Raw genomic sequence first — 21,717 nt, 5'->3', positions numbered from 1 at the left:
GTCCATGAGCCTATCAGAACAGACCTGCAACCCATTTTGGGTTGTGGACCACCACAATTTTGAGTTTGTTTTGAATTGTGAACCACTGATTTACCACTTATTTTTAAACTTTAGCATTGCCTCTGAACCTAAGAGCTCCAAAGAACAGAATTCCTCTTAATTTGTCATGGCGAGAAAAAAATAATTTACTTGTATTTCTCACATCATCAAGCATGCAGGTCTGGTCTCTGGTGTAATTCACTGAGCTTTGCATGCTGTTTTTCAGTCTAGCTGGCTGAACGAAATGTACGGCATGTAATAAGAACTAATCAGGAACTTGTTTTTGTGCACAATGTCCAGAGATGTCAATTTGCCTTATGCCATTCTGGCTGCTTGGTACTAGACAATGAAAATAACAGCCCCCTCTGGTGAAGAGGTCAACATTGTGGCCTAATGTGGAGCAGTATTCCAAAACTATAAACATTTGCCCACAGTTCACTGTTGAAAGCAGTTTATACATGGGCAATTGACCCTCAAATCCATCTGTTTTCACTCTGCGTTCAGATACATGCAAGTTTATCAATATTTCAACATGCTGATGAAAACCAAATAATAATTGATAATTTCTGATGTTTTTGCTTTGTAATCATGTACAAAATGCTTGTATGTTACTGTATGCTTATATGACTAACAAATATTCAGCTTTGCTAACTTTGAGGTTACTTAACATGCAAATGAGCTGCTGAACTGATATTAGCCTGTCTTCGAGTCGTACTTGAATCTTATGAATAGTCTTACACATGCCAGACATGACTCATGGGTCATTTGTGGGAAGTGTAGTTAATTCCAAGCCTAATTATTGCTTTCTAATGATAAGTCTGGAAATTGTTTTATTCAGGTAGAATATGTGGAAAGTAAACGCATCATAATGAAGCGATTCGTCATCAGCTGGATTTGCATGTTTGTTCCCCTCAATACTCTTTTATGTAAAAAAAAAAAAAAAAAAAGATTACATAACTTTCAAAGACACAGATGTGAATTAGTCATCATGTTTTACAGGCTCCTGAATTCTGAATCCTGCCTAAAATCCACAAAGATGATATATCTGCCAGTGTAAGTGTTAACATAATGCTTTACAACATATTTGATAGCTTAGTTGTCTGGTCATCTAAGGTTAATTGATTATAAAGGAAATAAATCTGTCTCTCGTATGAATGATCACTCAGCTGAGATCGTTCGCCTATATAATGTCTTGTATCAAAGTCTTTTTAATGAACAGTTGCTCCAATATTTCCGGTATGTTTTTTATAGACTCTTTGAAAGAAAATCACTCTGTGCTGTTTTAGAAATGCTGATTTTGTAGGAAAAGATACTTGTGTAATAGTAACACTGTACCTGTGTGCTTATTTGTGTATATACATGGCCACATGATGAACAGAAGATGAGAAATAAGACCAAAAGAAAGACTAGGGCAAAACAAAATACAAAGTTGTTTATGAGAAAGCCCTGTGGGGAATGTCGTCTGAGAGGGTAAATTAGGGGCAACAGCTGCTGGTGTCACTTCTACAACTTGTTTGTACCATCTCATGTTACCGTTTAAGCTCACAAGACAGGACACTTGCCCTCTTAGTTCATTTAGGATCATCAGATCCCTCATAAAAGCAAATGCAGATCTGTTCTCAAGTCAGTAGAACAAGCCAGATTGCACTTTCAGCACAGGAGAGCATTAGAGAGAATTATTGCAAGCTAAGCTATTTGTTTGCGTGTACAGTATTACTTCTGGACATATAAATCTTCTCTCTTCCAGTGCTTTGTCAACTCGGCAATGCATATTAACTTTCACCTTGAAATGAAAAGTCTCTCATTGTTTACTCACCTTCATGTTGTTCCACACCCATATGACATTTTTTTTCATCTCTGGAGCAGATAATGACATTGTTTTTCCTTTTGTGCTGGTTGACATAAAGTCATATGGGTTTGGTTTTTCTTCTCTGTCCTGTCTAATCCCTCACCTGCAGCTCTGCTTCTGCCTAAAGTGGATTAATTAGCTGTTGGACTAACACCATTGCCCTGGATTAAACACTGTATTAGGGGGCTTTCACACTGGTCCAAACGTGATTGTTCCCGGGGTCGTGCCGAATTCTGAACCCCACCAGGTTATAACCGCCCCAATGTACTAAAAACGGAAACGTTTTTCCTTTGCTTTTTCGTGTATTTCGAAAATGACTAAAAATGCAGAATTTCCAGGCCAGTTGTTGGCGAGGTCCTTTTGTAAAGAAAGATCGACACGCCTATAGACCTTATTCAAAGTAGCGCCATGACATGTATGAAAGCAAGGCTGTGAGGGAAAGCAAGGCTTACCGTGTTTTCAAGGGCATCCACTGAAAAAAGCTGTACAAAACTCCTAGATCACTTTTAATTTTCAACTTTTTGTCTACTGAAATTCCTAGGAAAAATATTTTTGCAGTGTTAATTGTCAGCAGAACAACCCAAAAACACATTAAATAACAGTACAACCCACTGAACAGATGTATGTCTATCTCTCGTAGCCTCGCTTTCATTCCCGTTAAAAATCAAAGATGGCGCTGCTGTGAATAAGGTCTATAGACTGAACATGTAATACGCATTCGCATTACGTCTCTGTTTTCACTAATTCACGTTTTTGTAGATTACTTGGAGACGATAACGGTATCGTTTTCAAAAACTTGCACTTTAAAACCAGTTTTCAAAAGCTTGTGTTTTCAGGCCCCCAAAATGCCATTGTTGTGTAAATGAACGGCCAAAATGCATAAAAAGTTTTAATTTTTAGGTAAAAAACGTGGGCTGGCTAGGGTATGGATTAGGCAACCAGGTAGCAGCCTCAACGAGGTGGGGTAATAATTCAGCACAAGACCGAAGCCCCCGCAGCGTTGGTTTGGTTTCACGCTCACTTGATTCTATTGAACCCTGGTGCATTTGCGTTCATCCTACGTCATCACAAAAGTGCATGGCGCATGATAGAAAACAGGACACGTGTCAATAAATAGTTTTTTGTTATTCATTTGGTCCTATTATGCGCAGCAGAGTGAATGACACTTGCTTTACTGTAGGAATCCTACCACAGTTCCAGTGCATCCGAGCTCAAACCACCTCCTACTCTTTGGCGTTCAGTACCACGGTGCGCTCCCAGGTCCGCATGACAGCTTACACATTACCAATTTTTCATGAGAACCGTGCCGCGTTTTGAACTAGACTGCCAGTGTGAAAGTAATCTCACTGTCCACAAACACTGCTTAATATTTGTTTTTGTGAACACCATGATTCATTTCTTTAGGATTCTTTGATGAATAAAAAGTTTAAAAGGACTGCCACTTTTGATTAATTTAATGTGTCCTTACTTATATAAAAGTAATTCCTTAAAATCTTAATTATTCTTAATCCTAAATCTTATACCAAAATATTGAATGGTAGTATATACTGTGTAACTTTGTGGCAAAGGTTTCTTTTACAAAGCAATGTCCACATTAATAGGATGACATGTACATGTACATAAATTCTATATGTGTTGTGTGGTTAATTTTTGTTATTTAAAAATTGCAAGGTATCTTGATTAATCTCAAGCTTTGTGAGTTTTCAACTCTGCAAGTTAGAGTTGCTCAAAGGTCCTGTTTACACCTTGTATTAAGATGTGTTTTGGTCGATCAAATCACAAGTGGACGGCGCTAAATACAGGTATAAACAGGGTCTAAAACTTCACGAGTTCACACATCAAATTAAACAGAGTAAAGATTATGTGTATTTGGCGTGCTGTCCGGGCGGAGGGCTCTGAGCTCGGAATTACCCTGAGTACTTCGAAAATGTATTAAACCGGATTGCTTTCGTAGTGAAGTCGAATGCGTTCGAACAGCATCAGAAGATCGCCTACTCTCCACCTACTGACCTATGCGTAAACATCATGGGAAAGGCTGGCCAGACAGAATTTAAACTTTGTCGGCAAATCAAGATATTTGATTTGAAGATTTAAAAAAAATACATATCAAGCACAATGTTCTCTCAACATTGTTAAAGCCCATACATTTACCCGTCCATAGACCCTCCCCTCAAACGAACTCAGGACAGAAGTGGTTGAAAGTGGACAAAAGACACAGATTAAAAAACACCAGATGTAAACGGGAATGTGTCTGTCTCATCTACTTGTGATCTGATCGACAAAAACGTATCTTAATACCAGGTTTAAACAGGGCCAAAGAAGCGCCATCATTTTGGATTGAATAACGGGGAAAATAGTGAAAGAGTAGATTTATTCATCACACTGATAAGAAAAGTGTTTGTTTATGCTGATGTTAGAAGTCACTGTCTGACTATCTATTATTCTCTTGAGCTGAGTTGAAGCCTTTTGAAAGCAAGCTTTGTAATTTCAAGTTGTTGTTTTTTTGGCATAATTGTGATTTTGACTGCTACTGTTGACAGTTCTGCAAGACCATCAAATCTTGTTGGGTACTATATGTAAGAAGAGATATTAAACTCATGACCACATATTCTCACTAACCTGGCACAGACACTGTCAGGACCCACACCACTCCCCTTGCAAAACTGGAGGCCCTCTAGTTTTGTTGTAATATTAAGTTTCAAATGTGCAACTGGGATAGCCAGGGCTCAAGGCTCAGTGGAAATTTCCACTTCAGATTCAGACAGCAGCCTTTGTTCTGGTGCAGGGGCTTGCCACAAGCCGCTGGAAATTGGCTTGGGACTTTGTTGTGAAAGAGTGCAAACAGAGCTTTTTCCAGACACGAAAAATAGACAAATGATGATAAAAAAGAAAACAATCTAAGGTCTCAACTTCTGGCAAAGCATGTTCCTGTTTTAAAGGTCTCCAGTGAATAGAAGGATATTGAGCAATTCAACTTTCTCAGCCCTTAACGGTCAGTAGACTATACTTTTTTTTTCGTTCTTTTTTTTTCCGCAGAATCGTGTGCATTGCATAATAATTTTGCTTTCCAACGCCCCTTTTTACTGACAGTCATCAGGGATTATAAATATCCAAACTAATATTCCTAATATAGCCCTATTAATCATGTTTGGAGTCCAAGTGTTTGTTAAAAGGGAACGATTACCCAATTATGCTCAGTAGGGGCATGTTGACAGAAAGAAAAAAAAAACACTGTTTTACAGTTCTGAAGCCTTGAGATATTGAGCTCCTCCTTTGATGGTGGGGGGTAACAACTACCCTCCCTATGATGGAAGATTCCCAGAAGTACTCTGTGAGGAGTCGTCTTTCTCCTTGAGCGTGTTCCCATGAGGAAATATGAGTTTTAGCTATTAGCATAGGTGGGTTATAAAAGCAAGTATTCATGAGTGTGGCATATCGATTTTTATGGGAGTTACACAAGTGTGTCATGTTGTCGAAGGGTGGTGTCATTATGAGTAGTTATTTCTCATAATGTGTCATTATTTATCTTGTTTTGTTGAATGGATTTTACTGTCTTAAATAGTTTACGTAGCGGAAAAATTATAGTTTATCTTTGTTACAAAAGTAATCTAATGTCTTTCTTCCTAATATTTTAGGAAATTATAGGTACATTATTGGTTTGATGCAAAAAAAGCTAGATGACCACAGTATACTGATTTTTTTTTCCAGATCTAAGAATCAAGGATCCTACATAGAAGGCAATACCAAAAATGCACTTTGAAAAGGACACTTTTCTAGAAAGTTAGCTTTGGCAGACTGTTTCGAAATCCCCAAATTTACTCCAAACGAACTTCGTTTTGGTCTGATTTGTTTCAAAATGACATCACATCAGTTTTTTCTTGGATTTCTCTTGAAGTATATATCCAGTATGTCCAATATTTGTCTTGAGCTATGCATGTATGCATGAGTATTGCACTATTAGCTTGGTGACATGCTGATGTCAAACTCTATTGGAATCAATTGTGAGTTGAGTGATTCCTGTGAATAACATGTAAAGAGCACTATGGTGTGACATGCAAAGCACTTATTTTGATCCTGAAAGGCAGTTAGAATGCTGCCTTAGGTTCAAATGTTGACATTTTAATGTAATTTATATATAGGGCCTATAATAAGATTGGGCCACTCAATGGATGTGTGAAATATCTGCATTAAAGTATGCCACTGGGTCCTTAGCTGCCAGACAACGTAAGAGAGGTCATTATAAAGGTGTGTGCTGATGGTCTGCCTCACTAGGTTTCACTGAATCACTGGCTATGCAAACACTTTAGCAATCAGGGTTGTGCATAGAGTGTGTAATTATTATCTTTACAGCAATAAATGCTTCCTTTTGCGTCTGTGTTGAGCGTCAAAGTGAGACATGACTCATGAGCACATTTGAAAGTAAAGTTAAATGTCAGAAAGTTGCATTTCCTGTGTATGGAGAATTGTCTTGGTATAGTTTAAAGACAGAGAAAGAGAAAGTAGCTTAAAGACAGAGAAAGAGAAAGTAGCTTAAAGACAGAGAAAGAGAAAGTATCTTATATTCTATTCCCCAAATAACCTGGTGTTTTTTTAACCTCAGAAGGTTTTTTTTTGTTTTTTGCTCTTACTGGTAACAAACATGGAAATTTACTTGGGTTTACACAATTTCCAGCTTTTATATATAGGATGACCTTGTACATAGTAAAGACTTTTCCAGAAAACAGTAATATGATTGTGGTCAAACATAGTTTTTTTTTGTTCTGTCTTTAATGGAATTGATCATAAATTACAGCTCTTCTCTTGTAAACCATGTTGGCTGGTGTGGCCTGGTGGTTTGGTTTTAAACCTGAACAGATAAATAATCTGCTAAATGACAACTGGTTAAAAGTAATTGTGAAACATAGCCTAGTCTATCCAATTATGTGAACTCAAACGCTGAATAATTGTTAGCTGGCTGAATAGCTATTATTCAGTTTGACTAGCTATACTTGAAAAATATCATTCAGTTTAAAGGCACGGACATTTGAAGTTAACTAATTGTCCCAGTAAATACCGATGTTTCGATGTTTTAGAATATATTTCTAAACTTTGTACATAAAACCCTGCATTACATTTAAAGCTAGCAGCCTCCTCAACTTTTCTCTTTTTACTGAACTCTGAAACGAAATTGTATCTTAATGCTAGATCATTTAAAACCAGTGCCACCTTGAGTGAACCTTACATACATTTTCCCCAGACAGATGTCATGGGTGCACTGAAAGTGTCACTATGTCGATTTAGCATTGGATAAATACCAGTTGTGACCGGACCTACAGATGTGAATGATGACCAGACAGATACTTTGACTTTGACACAAGGCCTGCATTGACTTCAGCTGGGAGAATTCAATGTATGCGATGAACGCACAGCATTTTTTACCCACTCTGCTGGTGGGATGTGCTAGCTTGGCTTTTCCTCTGTTGTCTGGGATACTATATTGTTCACATCGGAGAACAGTAGGTTTGGAATTACGATTAGAGCTTAGCTAACGTGCATAAATTGGAATGTGACATTTTGCCCTATGATCTTATGTAATAATGTATATATACATAGTATATATATGTATATGTATATATAAAGAGAGGGAAGATGTAGAACAACAGACAAGAACATTTAGTTGATACTTCTCCAAAAGCTGAGACATGCTATTTTATTTCTGTTTTCTGTGAAGTGTGGTATCTTGTCTAATATCAAATTCGCATGAATTGGTTATCTTACTTGGAATTAAGGTATAGCCGTATTTGCATAAAGTCTAGACATGATGAAAATACTTTTTTGGCTCTTTTTGCTTCTTGGGTGGTAAAACCACAATGTTCAACCACATTTGCATTATGTAATACCAAGAGATCAGAGCTGAATCTTAGAAATGATATTTTCTGACCTTGGACCTATGTGCAAATGTTTGCAGAGTTCCTACATCTCTGGCTCACTCTTGCTCCTGCATCTCACTTGGCAGAAGAAAAGCCCTTCTTCTGCTCCTTTACTCTTCTGGCAATATTATTGTACTCAGAGATATTTGGTTAAAGACTTGTTTATTGTTATGTTGTTTACTATTAAATGCTGATTAGGCCTATCTAAATATTCATTGTTCTATTATTTGTATTATTCATTTTATTTTTTACTTATAAATACTTGTTCATCACTTCTCCGTCTGACTGGATCTCACTGCATTACTCCAATATTGTTTTCGAGTTCTTTTTTTTCCTTTAACAAGGGTCCTTTCAGTACTTTGTTATAGTTCAAGTGCACCAGTTGGGCTATTGAGCCTTTTTGGACACTTCTCACTACTTGGTTTACCCTGAAGCTGAAGGGAAACAAAGTAGATGGCGAATAGGGCCCTATAGAGTAGGTTTTGTTGCTTTGTTTTATTAAAACCAAAAAAGTGCTTTACTGCTTAAGTGCACATGGTTCACTGTGAGTGAATCATTGTGTATAGTCAGAATCCTCTTTTAGGTTTAAGAGCTTTCTTTTTATAACCCATCTCAGTATATTAAGGATTGTAAAACACAACAAATTTTGAATAAGTAAGGGCCACTCGGTTTTACTCTGCACTTCCTCTCAGCTCTGAGAGTGACTCAATGCGCTATTGAAATGCTTTTCCTCCTCAGTGGAGGTAAAAATACCATTTGGCAGTGTTGTAACGGCAAGCTGAGCATTGCAGAATGACCTTGTCTGGTCAGTTCGGTGACATAATGGGAAGTAGGGGTGAAAAGGGACTTGATATTGCACCCTGTGGTATAGAAGATCAAAAAAAGAAGCTGTTAAGTTTTACTTCCCTTCTTTTTGGATGGTAGCAATGGCCTGGCAGACACTTCAAAAAAAACCTTTGAATTTTGGGTTGTTTTCCACAGCAGGACAGTGGCTCCCGGGATAACATTTGGTGTCTGAGACTCTCTTGCCCAGCAGAAGTTGGTGTGTGAAACTGTCACTCCGGTATACAAGGAGGTTTCCTTCACGGTGTCCCTGTTGCGACCTCTGCAAGCTTTCCCTCTTCTCACTTTTGAGAAGTTGACATGCTTTTAGACCATCTGATCGGCTCACTATTGGAGATTCCCTTAGCAGACAAGGGTTCATGAAAGTTACAAAACTTTCTTACTTTGACCATCGAGAATGAGGCAGGAAGGAAAGATGTGTACTGCTCATTTAAGAAACATTTTCTTTGAATCAGAGGATCACATTTGGAGAAAAGCTATGTGCGAGAGCCAGTTTTGTTTGAATGGGTTTATCTTTTTTCTTGCTGGAACAAACTCATACCAAAGCAAAATTGGACAAGGAAAGCAACAGCGCAGACAATACGTGCAGAAATTAGTTTGAAATGATGAAAACGGATGAAAACAATACTGTGACTACATTCATTAAATTGTTTTATTACTTCAGTTTGCTAGGTAAAAAAGTAACTGTGTTTGAAACAGCAGCAGATATGTGCAATTACTGGATAAATCATATTTATTTATACTGATAACAAAAATGGAATTACAGCACAGTATTTGAACTCATAAATTGCTTATTTTGCTTTTCAGTTTCTCAGTGATGAGACCTTTTCAACAATACATGACACGACTGTCTGATCTGCATGATGCTTTTACCAATTCCAATTTGATTATTATGATCATATTTCATAAAGTAAAGTAAAAGTATTGGCTATTGTATCGGTCACAACGAGCTGTTGATTATTGGTTATTATTGATATTGGCCCAGAATTTCAACATCAGTTCACCTAATGATTGTGGGGGATTTTTTTTTTACCTATCCAAAACCATTAGTGTACTCAGTTTGCCCTCATTATGGTTGATAAACACAAATTTAACTTGGAATGCTGTGATTGTTAACTGGGGTGAAATTGATGTTTTAACAAATGCATACTTTGTCTCCTTGTCTCTGAGCAGCTCACTGTTGCCTGACTTTGACCCTTCTTTAAATTGGAGCCAAACCAATTAGAAGTAGTTGAAACCGTTTTTGCTCACTTATTATCAGCAATGAATACCTTGCCTGATACTGAGAATCTTAGTATATAGAGAATCTTAGCTTAATTTTTAGCTCTCTATTTGTTTGTTCAGGTTAATGTTTCACCAGTCAAAACAGATACGTTGGTGCAAATATTCAATACAGTTCTGTAAGATATTTTATCTGAAATATCCTCGAGACCTCAAACATTTGAACAGTAGAGTATACTTTTTCTCATACTAGCAGATACTTTGCCCAGTTTTGTCGCATGGGCCGCATAATGACTGCAGTGTTTTGTTGAATATGTTACAGAGGCTGCTGTTTTAGGTTATTTTTTATTATTTTATTTTTTATTATTGGCAGAGCTGGTTGAAAGTTTTATTCTTTTTGTTAGATAAAAAAAAAAGTGATTTCTTTTGTTAGCAAGTAATCATTCAGCAACATTAAAATGAATAAATTCCTTCTTTTCCCAAATGACACTTAGTGCCAAAAGACACTTAAAAGAAGGAAAAGTAATTGCCTGCAGCCAGCGGAGCCTCTCCCAGTCTTGAACCCAACCCCCTCATTCTTTTAATATGTAGGTCCTTCCGGATTCTTTTCCATGTCCTGAACTTGTGGAGTTTTCCAAAGGACATGTATCATTGTGTTTGAGGGCATTAAAATGTCAATAAGCCTGTATGTTTGGGATATGTGACATAAACCGGGCCACTATAGCTCAGACGATTAATGCTTGTAAAGCAAGATAATGGAATGGGAAGAGCAGTGAACCGTATTTTGCCACAGAGGCAAAATGGCATCATGGACTAGACAGGTTCAATCCTCCAACCTAGCCAATAAAACAGTACTGTTTACTAGTAAGCCTATTGGTAAGAGTGAGGGATGTTGTTATTGAAATAACAGAGTTTGTGTTAAGCCAGCTGATCATTGATTTTCTGTTTGGATATTTACCCTCATCTGTCAAAAAGCTTTGCATGCTGTAATGAGACGGAGAAGGAAAGTAAACAATCTGTTTGTGGTCAAGAATCTGGGTGAAAGTGGGAGCGCTTCTGAATGTGTCAAAGGCCCTCACATTCAGACAGGTCCAGGATATCAAATGTTTATAGGGAGAGTAAAGCTCCAAGTATGTCTGTGAGAACAAAGTATGATGGATAACACCCAGCTGTGTTGTGATGTTATGTCACACAGTGATTCTCTAGTACCTCCCCCTTTGTTTACACACACAGTCTCACATGTGGCTTTACTTGAGTTTTATCCTAAAGGCATGCCCAGACATGCCCGTATTGGCGGGGGGGGGGGGGGGGGAGTAACATCCTGAATGCCCAGTGAAATCTCTTACTCTCACACGCATAAATAAACAAAGACCCATGCACACACAGACACACATTTTTTGTAATAGTCATAATAGTGGTGGCGATCTGCTATTGAGCCCAGTTGTTCTTAAATCAAGATTTTATTTAGCAAGTAGTAAGTAGTATCCTATTATCTAATTAAATGCACTAATTTCCATACATTTTCAGAACAGAAATATTTTACTGAGGGGATTTTGAATAGCTCATTTTATCACTCCATAAATATGAAACTACTGTTAACAGTCAGAAAAAAATAACAATATAAATATTAGAAAAATAATTTTTTGAAACATTTGGTCCTCACAATGTTGGAAAAAAGCAGTGGCCTTCTTTTTTGTTTTACTTTCTTTTAATGTAATGTCATTTTGTTTGACATTTCGTTTTTTTTATACATTATAATTTAAATTCTAAGTGCCCAAAATACTTTCTAGTGTGACTGTACTGAATTCCTGAACCATTCCTGAATTTAAGATTTGGCAAGAAAAGTTTTTCATCTTTCTGTTAGCAATTTTGAAGGGTTTATTTTGAGTTATTTTTCCAGTCAGAAAATGAATATATTAAATATATAAAAAACATGCTCATAAAAGACTAAATCAAAGCTGAGCTGACTCTCAGTAGATTAGTTAACACTAATTTCCCACAGATAGACAGTGTGGGTATTGCTTAATGGCTCCTGCAGGACCAATGTTCTCAAGCTCTCTCCACTGGAATATTACATGCACTGCCCAATGCACAATTTAAGGCATTAATGAGTTTATTCATTGGTTTGTTGTTGGGTATAATACGCAGTTGTTGTGGAAACAGTCTAGAAATCAAGCCAAGCCACATATCAAATCACAATCATATTGATGAGAACATACGCTTATACGTGCATCGGCAGAAAGGGTGATTATTTTCTTTTGCGATTTTAGGTGGACTAATGGGCATGTGGTCTGCTAGCATTTACACTAGCACTTAATGTTGTGATCAATGAGCCTCTCTCTGATGTTTCTTTGTCTCTCTTCTCTTTCGTTCTCTGACCAGGTTATCCATGACCTCAGATTTACAGCATTACACTTTCAGGATGCCGAATATAGGGTTTCAGAACCTTCCCCTCAATATCTACATTGTTGTCTTTGGGACAGCCATTTTCGTCTTCATCCTCAGTCTACTCTTCTGCTGCTACCTGATTCGGTAAGACCACCTGGCTTTTCTATGTGTGCGGCAGCAGAATGTGTTTGAACAAGCCTCAAAATGCCATACATTTGCTTATTTATCCTCTTCAGTCAGTTACAGGGTTTGAATGTCTTGATCTAATCCCTAAACACTTCCGTTTTGTAGCCTAACACAATTAAGTGTAATTTGCATCATGATTTGTTAGGAAATTCTTGAAAAATGCAATCAACCCAGTATGTGCAAGTGGGTGTTGTTGGAACCACGGTGCACTGATGTTTATCTAGACAACTGTTGAATGCACCAATGCCCAAAGGTAAAACGGAAAATGGAAGGGAGTTTAAAAGACTTCTATGAGAGGATAGAGGAGAGCTGACAGATGGTGGTGGAACAGAGATGTTCCCTTTCATCTTCACACCGTGTCCATTCCATGTGGGGCAGCTTTTATCATGCTCACTTTGAAGGCTGAACCAACTCTGAATTTCAGAGCCATGCTTTAATTATTAGTGGCTGCCCACTAATAGGGTAGGGATAAATGAGCAACTTCATTGAATTCCTCGATATATAATAGGGATGTTCACTTTTAGTCTTAGAATTAGCCTTGTTAAGCCATGGATTCCCTCAGGAAATTTGGATTTAGTTTTGGATTTATGAGTAAAATAAGGCCTGCGGTTAACATTTACTTGAACAGACTTTCCTGATTTGATTTACGACATAAATTACACATAGTCATACCGTAATGGAAATTTGTTTAAACTATAAATTCCATTGGGAGCCCATGGCAAATTAGCCTTCAAGGTTGGTCTGCAAACCATGTCTTTACATGCTCATGAACAGCTCCACTGCAATGCAGCATTCCTTAAAAAACAATAATCTGGACAACAAGGCAACTGTATGGCATTTTGAAGAAAGATCCTGATTACTTGTGCCTGAAATGGTTTTTATGTGCATGTTCGATGCACTAACAAAGCTTTTCATGAGAAGGTTAGGTTGAACTTTACAGGAGCTGCTCAATAACTTTATTTGACTTTGTCTCCCCCTTACTGTATTTTCAAATCTGTACATGTATTGGTAGCCTTTATAGTCTTATATTATTAGTCTCAACAATGAAAACACTGGATTCTTGAATGAAAAACTGTCAGATTACCAAATCATCTATAAAAAGAGTTTGTATTTAACCCAGATTCCAGACTTCTGAAGATGCAGTCTCCCTTGCATTACAGTAGATCACAAATATTCATAACTTCCTCAATGAATTAACCAGCAAGCATTTGTTATGCCCCCATTACAAAAACACGCATACAATTGCCCTGAAAACTATTTGGACAATTTAGGCACACTTAAAATTCATTAACATCATTGCATTAAATAACAAAACGTCAACATAACTTGCATTTGTTTTAGATGACTGCACAAGCACGTTTTTCACAAAAATATGTTTGTTAGGTACAGTAGGGCCACTGTACATCTGAAAACCAGCAGACGAGAATGGAGATGACAACAATTGCAATTTCAGCAAGTACCGAAATAGTAGGCTATCATTCTACCTAGCTGCATTTTTCATTATATTTTTAGCAAGCTATTTTTCACCTCGATATATACAGTACCTTCAGCATCATTGAAACAATAGGCAAGAGGCTGGAGTGCTTATTCTCAGCTTTTTACATTTAACAATTGCTTTTGACAGGATGGAGATGTCCCTACTGAGAAGACCAATATATGCTGTGTTTTGAATGCTGGTCTCCAGCATTGGATATCTGAGCTTGTGTCCGCAACAGGCTTCTTACTGGACTAGTTCAGCCAAAAAATGGAAATTTATTTAAACTCCTTTCATTCCTAACCTATATGACTCTCTTCTAAGGACTGGGAATGTCAAGTCCAAAATGACAAATACTCAGTCTGACATGGCCACTGTGCTTAACCGCTGACTATATAGACTTACATTTCAGCCTTTTCTACACCAAACAGGCTTCAAAAGATTTGGAATATAATTGTATGGACCACAAGTAAGATACTTTTGGGAACACTTTACAATAAGTTTTCATTTGTTAACATTAGTTAATGTACTGTGAACTAACATGAACATTTTTATTAACTAACATTAATAAAGGTTAATAAATTCTGTAATAATATACAGCATTGCTCATTGTTAGTTCAAATTAGTTAATGCATTAACAAATTAAACCTTATTGTTAAGTGTTACCATACCTTTATAGTTTGAAAACTTGAACGCTCCAATCCCATGTAATTTTAAATGCATGCATTGAAAAAGACGACCAGCACATTATTCAAAAACGTTTCCTTGTGTTCCATGTGGGGAAAAAATTAAGTTGTATGGGTTATGAAATTATAATTGGGATTAAATAATGCCAGAATTTTCCTTTGTGGGTGAAACTATTCCTTCAGCTAACTTAACTAACTAGTTTTGGCTCCACCAGTCCACCAGCTAGACAAGCACGAAGTTGGTCTTCCCAGCAGGGACTTTAGTGTACACATGCTTTCGTTTTATGAAATTATTGAGATATGTGCAGATGGTCTCTTGACCTCTTTAGTTGTCGAATTAAACTGCTATTTTATCATGAACATCAAAGACTGGAATCAAGAACCACCAGATTGTAGAGTCGTGCGACTGTGTGGATTTTCAATGTGAAAGATGAGGGAGTCGTGAGCTCAAGTGGACCTGTGAAGGACATCGTGATTCTGAGCAAACACACGCAGTCGCACGTAGCAGCCATGCACCAGCTCCGACACACAAATGTGAAATGCCCCTGTGACTGGCGAACACACACTTAGAGAAGAAAAGGGGTGGGTGGGTGGGTGTTTGTCTGGCACAGTCATCCTCATGGGAAGAAAATCGAAATTCACACACACGTGTGAGATTTAGCTCTCAGTGTGACATTAATAGCTGTACCAGTTATATTACAATGCAGGGAAATGGTCACAAGTTGGTTTTCAACCTGATGAATTGTAACGCCTGCCTAATGGTGCGTTAGAAATCATGACTGCCTGTAGTTTGTCAAACAACAGTTCATCTTGACCTAGCCCACCTCAGGTCAGGAACTAGACTAAAAGATGACTAGCTGATTTAGCAACATAACTATCTTAATATTTTGCAATCCCTTCACGTGGTGATCATACTTTTGCTTTGAAAAATGAATAGTCCATGATGACTACTTTCATTCGACCACAACAGACTTTAGGGGCCGTTCACACAGAACTTTTTTTTGCATTCCACTGCGCTAGACGGGTGTGTTGCACCCGTGTATTTTGCAATGTCTTACTCATGACACAGGCCTTTTTAGACATCAACATTAGTGGTTTGTTGTTGCATATTGATGAGTACAAATCACAAAAAAATGTCCCGAAGTACCTATAAATCACTCTTCCTCACCTCTAAATTCCTCCAAAGGGAGTATCTGCTCCTTTATCTGCTGGTCTCTTTTGGAATGTCAGCTTCTCTCATTTTTTTCCACACATCTATCCAACTCTCTTTTCCCTTGAGACTTTTCTGTATAAATCTTATCTTTGATGAACTATATTAATTTCTGGATGTGATTGTAAGATACTGCAATATTGTATGTTGCGTTAACTTGTGCCTTTCCTTTGTACAGGAAGTAATATTGGTCAGATCTGAAATATTGTTGTTTGTTGTTGTTGTTGTTGCTGAATTAATTGTCATAGCTTCCATATAATTTAATATAAAGGGTTTCAGAAAAACAAACAATCATAAAAGGCCAAGATGAATGTCTTCTAAAGCTACTATTACTGGACTATTACTAATGTTCTAACAACCCGAACATAAAATAAGCTTGAGGCTAAACATAGTGTATAGCGTTTGCTGGTTTTCCTTAAATAGCCTTTTTCTTACACTAGAGACTCTTCCATCATGCCTGACACATTCCAGTTATTTTCCATCAAGGTTCTCTCTCTCTCTCTCTCTCTCTCTCTCTCTCTCTCTCTCTCTCTCTCTCTCTCTCTCTCTCTGTGACACACCCACTTGCTCAAGATCAAAATAGTGTTCAATGTAGACTGTTCATTGCTTGGCTGCCTCCATTCCTTGAGTTCATGCCAAGAGTATCTGTATATAGTAATTTTAAAGGGTCTGGCACCGGTCTGACAGTCACACTCAGTAAAGCATTGCAGCGGTGTGAGTGGGTAATGCCTGGGCAGTTTGGTTCAGACAGGCTGTTAAAGTCTGGTCAAGCTTAATGAGACAATACAAGACCTAAATCACCCTGAAAGACTCTAAAGATAGTTTAAACATACCAAGGCAGCTCAAAGCACTGCTAGAACTGGACGCAGCCAATGTCAAAGGAGAGGAAGTATTTTTTTTTATTAAAACGAGACGTGAAAAGTCATTTGAAAGTGGATGGCAATGTATTTAGCAGATTGATTTTGTGATTAAGCTCAAATGTAGTGGATAGAATTTATACTTTTGTGGCATTCAGTGAAAAATGTAACTTAGCAACACATCAAAATACACTTTATATGAAATATGTGAATCAGTTTTTATTTTATTTTTTAAGCTTTTTAAATGATCAGCACAGCTAAAGTTATGCCTTATGGGGACTGAAGGCTACAATTTGTCAAATTGTGACTGAAAAATAAGATCCAGGCGTGGGTTGACCATACAGCTGGAATATATAAACAGAGGTCCAGAAGCACAATGCATTTTTGACACCCAACAAAACCCATTGGAATTTAAAATGGTCTGTGTTTAGTATCATGGTGTAACTCAATGATGTTGGCCTTTGTTTGTATATAGTTTGGTATCATGATTGTCTCTCCAACAAAATGTTGAAAATGTTGTCACTCTCTGAACTAAAACAAAGATTTCTTTTGCCTAGGTTACGGCACCAGGCACACAAAGAGCTCTATGCATACAAGCAGGTAAGCTGCTATTCAAACACGTTACTATAGTGTATAAATGTACATTATTTACTGCATGATTCAAATTGGGTGTGAATGTGAGGGTTTCTGTTACTTTTTCATGCAATTTCAAAAGTTTCGGTTATAGAATCTCCAAATTGTGATACTCTAGAGTCTTACTCTAAATATATTAATTACTAATTACGTTTTTTTTTTTTTTCGTTTACAGGTTATTCAAAAGGAAAAAGTCAAAGAATTAAACTTGCATGAGGTAGGAGATTCTCCTTTCATCCAGCTGTGCAGAAATTATTATACATATTTTTTTTTTGTGTGGCCAATAATTTACTTGATGTTTCAGGCAAGAGGTTAAATATGTGCTGATATGTGGCATATGAGATTTAAAGGACATCTTTGAGTTTCACTCTCTTCATGTTTAATAATAGCATGAGCATATGACGTTTAACCTTCACCAGTTCGTACATGACCACTATAATTTTGCTAGTGCTAATAGGCCAGGCTGACTTCATATGTGAGTGCTAATGAAATGGTAGTGACAATATTGAGGTGTGAGGACACCAATGCTCATGTTGAAAGCTCAAACTCTCCTGGAATTTCCTGAAGCCCTTCTCTCCCCATTTCGGTTTCTAATAAGAGCTCATTGTCAAGGAATAGTTTCTACTTTTAGGTAGTTATATTTTTAGCTTCATGGCTAAAGCTGGATATTCAAGCAGCTATTTTAACCAAACAGTAATATTTCTCTTCTGGCTGTGGATGTGCATGGATACCATGTAATCTTTAAGCAAAAAAATGACAGCATTGTGTTGTGCTGAACTGAGTTATGTTTTGTTGGAAAGCTCATCCTCGTGTCACGTCTGGCTTTGTTATTTATTTGCATTTGCATTTGATTCAACAGCAATTGCAAGTTTTATGCATGGTGCAAGTTTGTTCAACAGCAGCTCTGTTCAACATTTTATCTGGGTAAAGAACACAAAGTTCTCACAGCCACTGTATTTTATCCAACACTAGAAGTGCTAGAAATGTCATTAATATTAACAGCGCTGTCAGTGATTTAATATTAGTCATTTCTTTTGAAACACTGCCTGAAATGTGTTAGCACTGCCCAAGAAGTGCCAAGCAAATGTCATCCGCACAGTAAGCACAGTTTTTTATGGTATTCTACATGTTTTTTTGCCAGCAGTCATGACACTCATTTGTCAGACTCAAGGTTTTATAGTTGATATTGACTTTTTTCACGAATAGCTTTTGGGAAACACTTTCATCCATGAGCCTGATACTTGCTTTCCCCGCCCCCAAAAGATGTTACCATTTCCACATTTGCAGGTGTTTCCTTCTAGGGCTGAATGATATATAGAAATTATCGAAATATCGCAAATGTACAGTTCATCTCGCGATATGGGTAACACTTTAGTTTAGAGTCCAATTCTCACTATTAACTTGCTGCTTATTAGCATGCATATTACCAGGATCTTGGCTGTTTATAAGTACTTATAAAGCACATATTCTGTATGACCATATTCTACATCCTTTAATCCTACCCAATACCTAAACTTAACAACTACCTAACTAACTATTATTAAGCAGTAATAATGAGTTTATTGTGGCAAAATGTAATTAATAGTTAATTAATAGTGAGAATTGGACCCTAATCTAAAGTGTGACACAATATGCAATTCATTTTATTTTAAATAAAATATAAAATACAGGCATAAAATACATTACAGGCATTATTTCTCAGTTTTCTTAGTTTCAGTTTTTTATATTGATGAAAATAAAAATATTGACAGTAACAACACTGAGATTTGTCAACAAATCTTGCAATGTTTCATAGGGCATTTGTGAAACTGAAAATACATTTATATTACATTTCCCATGCCTGTACTGGTAATTCAGGATTGCACATGCATATGTGCTCAGACAAGAAGGAAGGGGTGGGGGCCGAGCTACAAGCTGATTGGTCTCTCCATTCTGTGCACACAAAAACAATGTTATGATTGTATGCCACAGGCATGGGCGTTTTTCACTAGCATAGTTAGAGGTTACAAATGTTTAGCACAGCCATGCACAATTAGTGTTTGACCCCTGAGCAACATAAATTAATTGGTTCTGAAATATCATAAACTGTCATATTACTGTAGCCTGGGAAAACCCAGACAACTTCTGGCAAATTCAGATTTGCTCGAGAAGTAGTCTGGCAAAGAGCTCATTCAAGCCCATTTCCATGGCCTAGAAATCGCGGCACCAATCAGAAACGTTGAGGCGGGCTTTACACAATGACGATCGCTCTGATTGGTTTTAGGTCTATCCAGTTGCGCCCAAAAGGCATTTGAGCGACGTCCGTTCAACTTTTAAATGCATTATTTATTATATTCAAATTGAAAACACATGAGGACAGTCTCCATGAAAGACCCACTGGCAGATGAACGTGCTACTACATTTCTCTCCGAAACGGTAGGAAATTAAATGAGATTTAATAGAGGATTTTAACTGTGACACGATGATTGACAGGGCAGTTTAAGTGACAGGATGCACGCGACAGATCCGTCCGATAAAGATGACGAAGTAGTATGCATACTTTTATGGCGTAGTGTAACTTAGGCGAATTGGGACGCAGCATATGGCTTTACACGATGACGATCGCTCTGATTGGTTTTAGGTCTATCCAACTGCGCCCAGAGGCATTTGAGCGACGTCCGTTGGTGACGCCCCTTTGGAAATGATTTGTCTATGGAGCTTTGCCAGACCATAACTCAGTTACTACTGAGAATGGTCTGGTTTTAACCAGGCTAATATTACTGTGTTTAAAGACACAAGTCATACTTTATTCTAGGTGGCCTTAACTACTATGTACTATCATTAAATACCTACAAGACTATGGATTTACTGTGTAACTAACTACATCTTGTTCTGGAAAATTCCCACATTTACTGCTAATGAGCTTGAGGTATGGTTAGGTTTAGGAATAAGTGTAAGGATCATAGGGGTTAGAGTTGGGTTCTGGGGTAAGGGTTTGGGTGTTAATGTAATGTTACAAGCTAATTAAATGTACTTTAAATGTCTTTACAATTCACCAACATGTATGTACATAATACGTATATCGGGTAACACTTTATTTTACAGTGTCCTTGTTACATGTACTTACCATAGTACTTACCCGTAAGACCTTCGTTCATCTTCAGAACACAAATGAAGATATTTTTGATGAAATCCGAGAGCTTTCTGATCCCTCCATAGGCAGCAGCGTCGTTGTAACTTTCAAGGCCCAGCAAGGTAGTAAAGACATCAAGTTAGTCCATGTGACTACAGTGGTTCAAATGTAATGTTATGAAGCGACGAGAATAATTTTTGTGCGCAAAAAATAAATAAAAATAACGACTTTATTCAACACTTTCTTCTGTTCTGTGTCTGATCTCCAACGCAATTCACGTAGTAAACAGTACAACGATTCTGGGTTCTACGTCAGAACACCAGCTCATTATTTAAACAACGTCTTTACTACCTTTCTGGGCCTTGAAAGTTGCAATAACGTTGCTGTCTATGGGGGATCAGAAAGCTCTCGGATTTCATCAAAAATATATAAATTTGTGTTCCGAAGATGAACGAAGGTCTTACGGGTTTGGAACACCATGAGGGGGGAGTAATTAATGACAGCATTTTCATTTTTGGGTGAATTAACCTTTTAAGGCCACCTAGTAAAGCATGACCCCAAAAAAAAAAAAAAATCAAATATGTCTATAGGGATCTCCCAGTCACGTGACCCCTAGCCGCGTGTCAGCCATTTTGACGGAATACTTCAGCGCACCTACATAATGAGAATGCGGATTATCACATGTTTTATGGCTGCGAATTGATTAAAATAATATAATAGTATAATGGTCACTGTATTAATTATCTTGAGCCTGCTGAAATGTTCCTATAAATATATTTTCTTTACAACTGTGCAATCTGAATAATAAATAGGCTAAATATATTTATCCACTAAGCTGCAGCAGTCCTATGCTCGTCTTCCCATTAACAGTTTTTTTTTTTCTCTTTCTGACATTTCATACCTGTTGGGTTTACATTTTTTTATTAAATTGACTATAAAAAAAGATTGCTTGTGTGCGCTGGTGTTTATTCCAGTCTTTTAAAATAGTTGAATGAATGAATGCTCGCGAGGTGCCCGTAACGATGTTAATAGGCTATTTAATCAATAACGTACACAACGTAGAGGAGAATGACAGTCAACTACATTGAATATTATAGCATTTTGGGCATAAACATGTAAATAATGAAAATATTGACATTGAAAAATGACACAGAATATTTAAAATTTTAATATTTAATCCAAATAAATAAATGTTCGTGGTTCGCACTGATGTTATTCATTTGTTCTCACACACTTCAGCGTCGCGGTCACTGGTTTAGACGAACACTGACCACTATCTATTATTAGCACAGCGGGCGTCAGCTAACTCT

At 37.3% G+C, this 21,717-nt stretch overlaps 1 protein-coding gene across 3 annotated transcripts in view; it reads left to right on the top strand.

Moving 5' to 3' along the window:
* Positions 1-21,717, top strand: part of rnf24 (ring finger protein 24) — a 36,285-nt gene that overhangs the window by 2,004 nt on the left and 12,564 nt on the right. The window contains exons 2-5 of one of the 3 annotated variants that reach the window (XM_082164940.1): positions 1,039-1,092; positions 12,244-12,393; positions 17,220-17,262; positions 17,471-17,512. In XM_082164940.1, the coding sequence (XP_082021066.1) occupies positions 1,076-1,092; positions 12,244-12,393; positions 17,220-17,262; positions 17,471-17,512 (252 nt within the window). In that variant the 5' untranslated portion in view covers positions 1,039-1,075. Of the gene's footprint in view, positions 1-1,038; positions 1,093-2,803; positions 4,881-12,243; positions 12,394-17,219; positions 17,263-17,470; positions 17,513-21,717 lie in introns of those variants that run through there. The other 2 variants (XM_082164942.1, XM_082164941.1) reach the window with 2 other exon arrangements.

This window comes from Leuciscus leuciscus (genome assembly GCF_965113295.1).
Source record: "Leuciscus leuciscus genome assembly, chromosome: 3".
NCBI lineage: Eukaryota > Metazoa > Chordata > Actinopteri > Cypriniformes > Leuciscidae > Leuciscus > Leuciscus leuciscus.
This window is presented reverse-complemented; position numbering and strand designations above follow the sequence as displayed.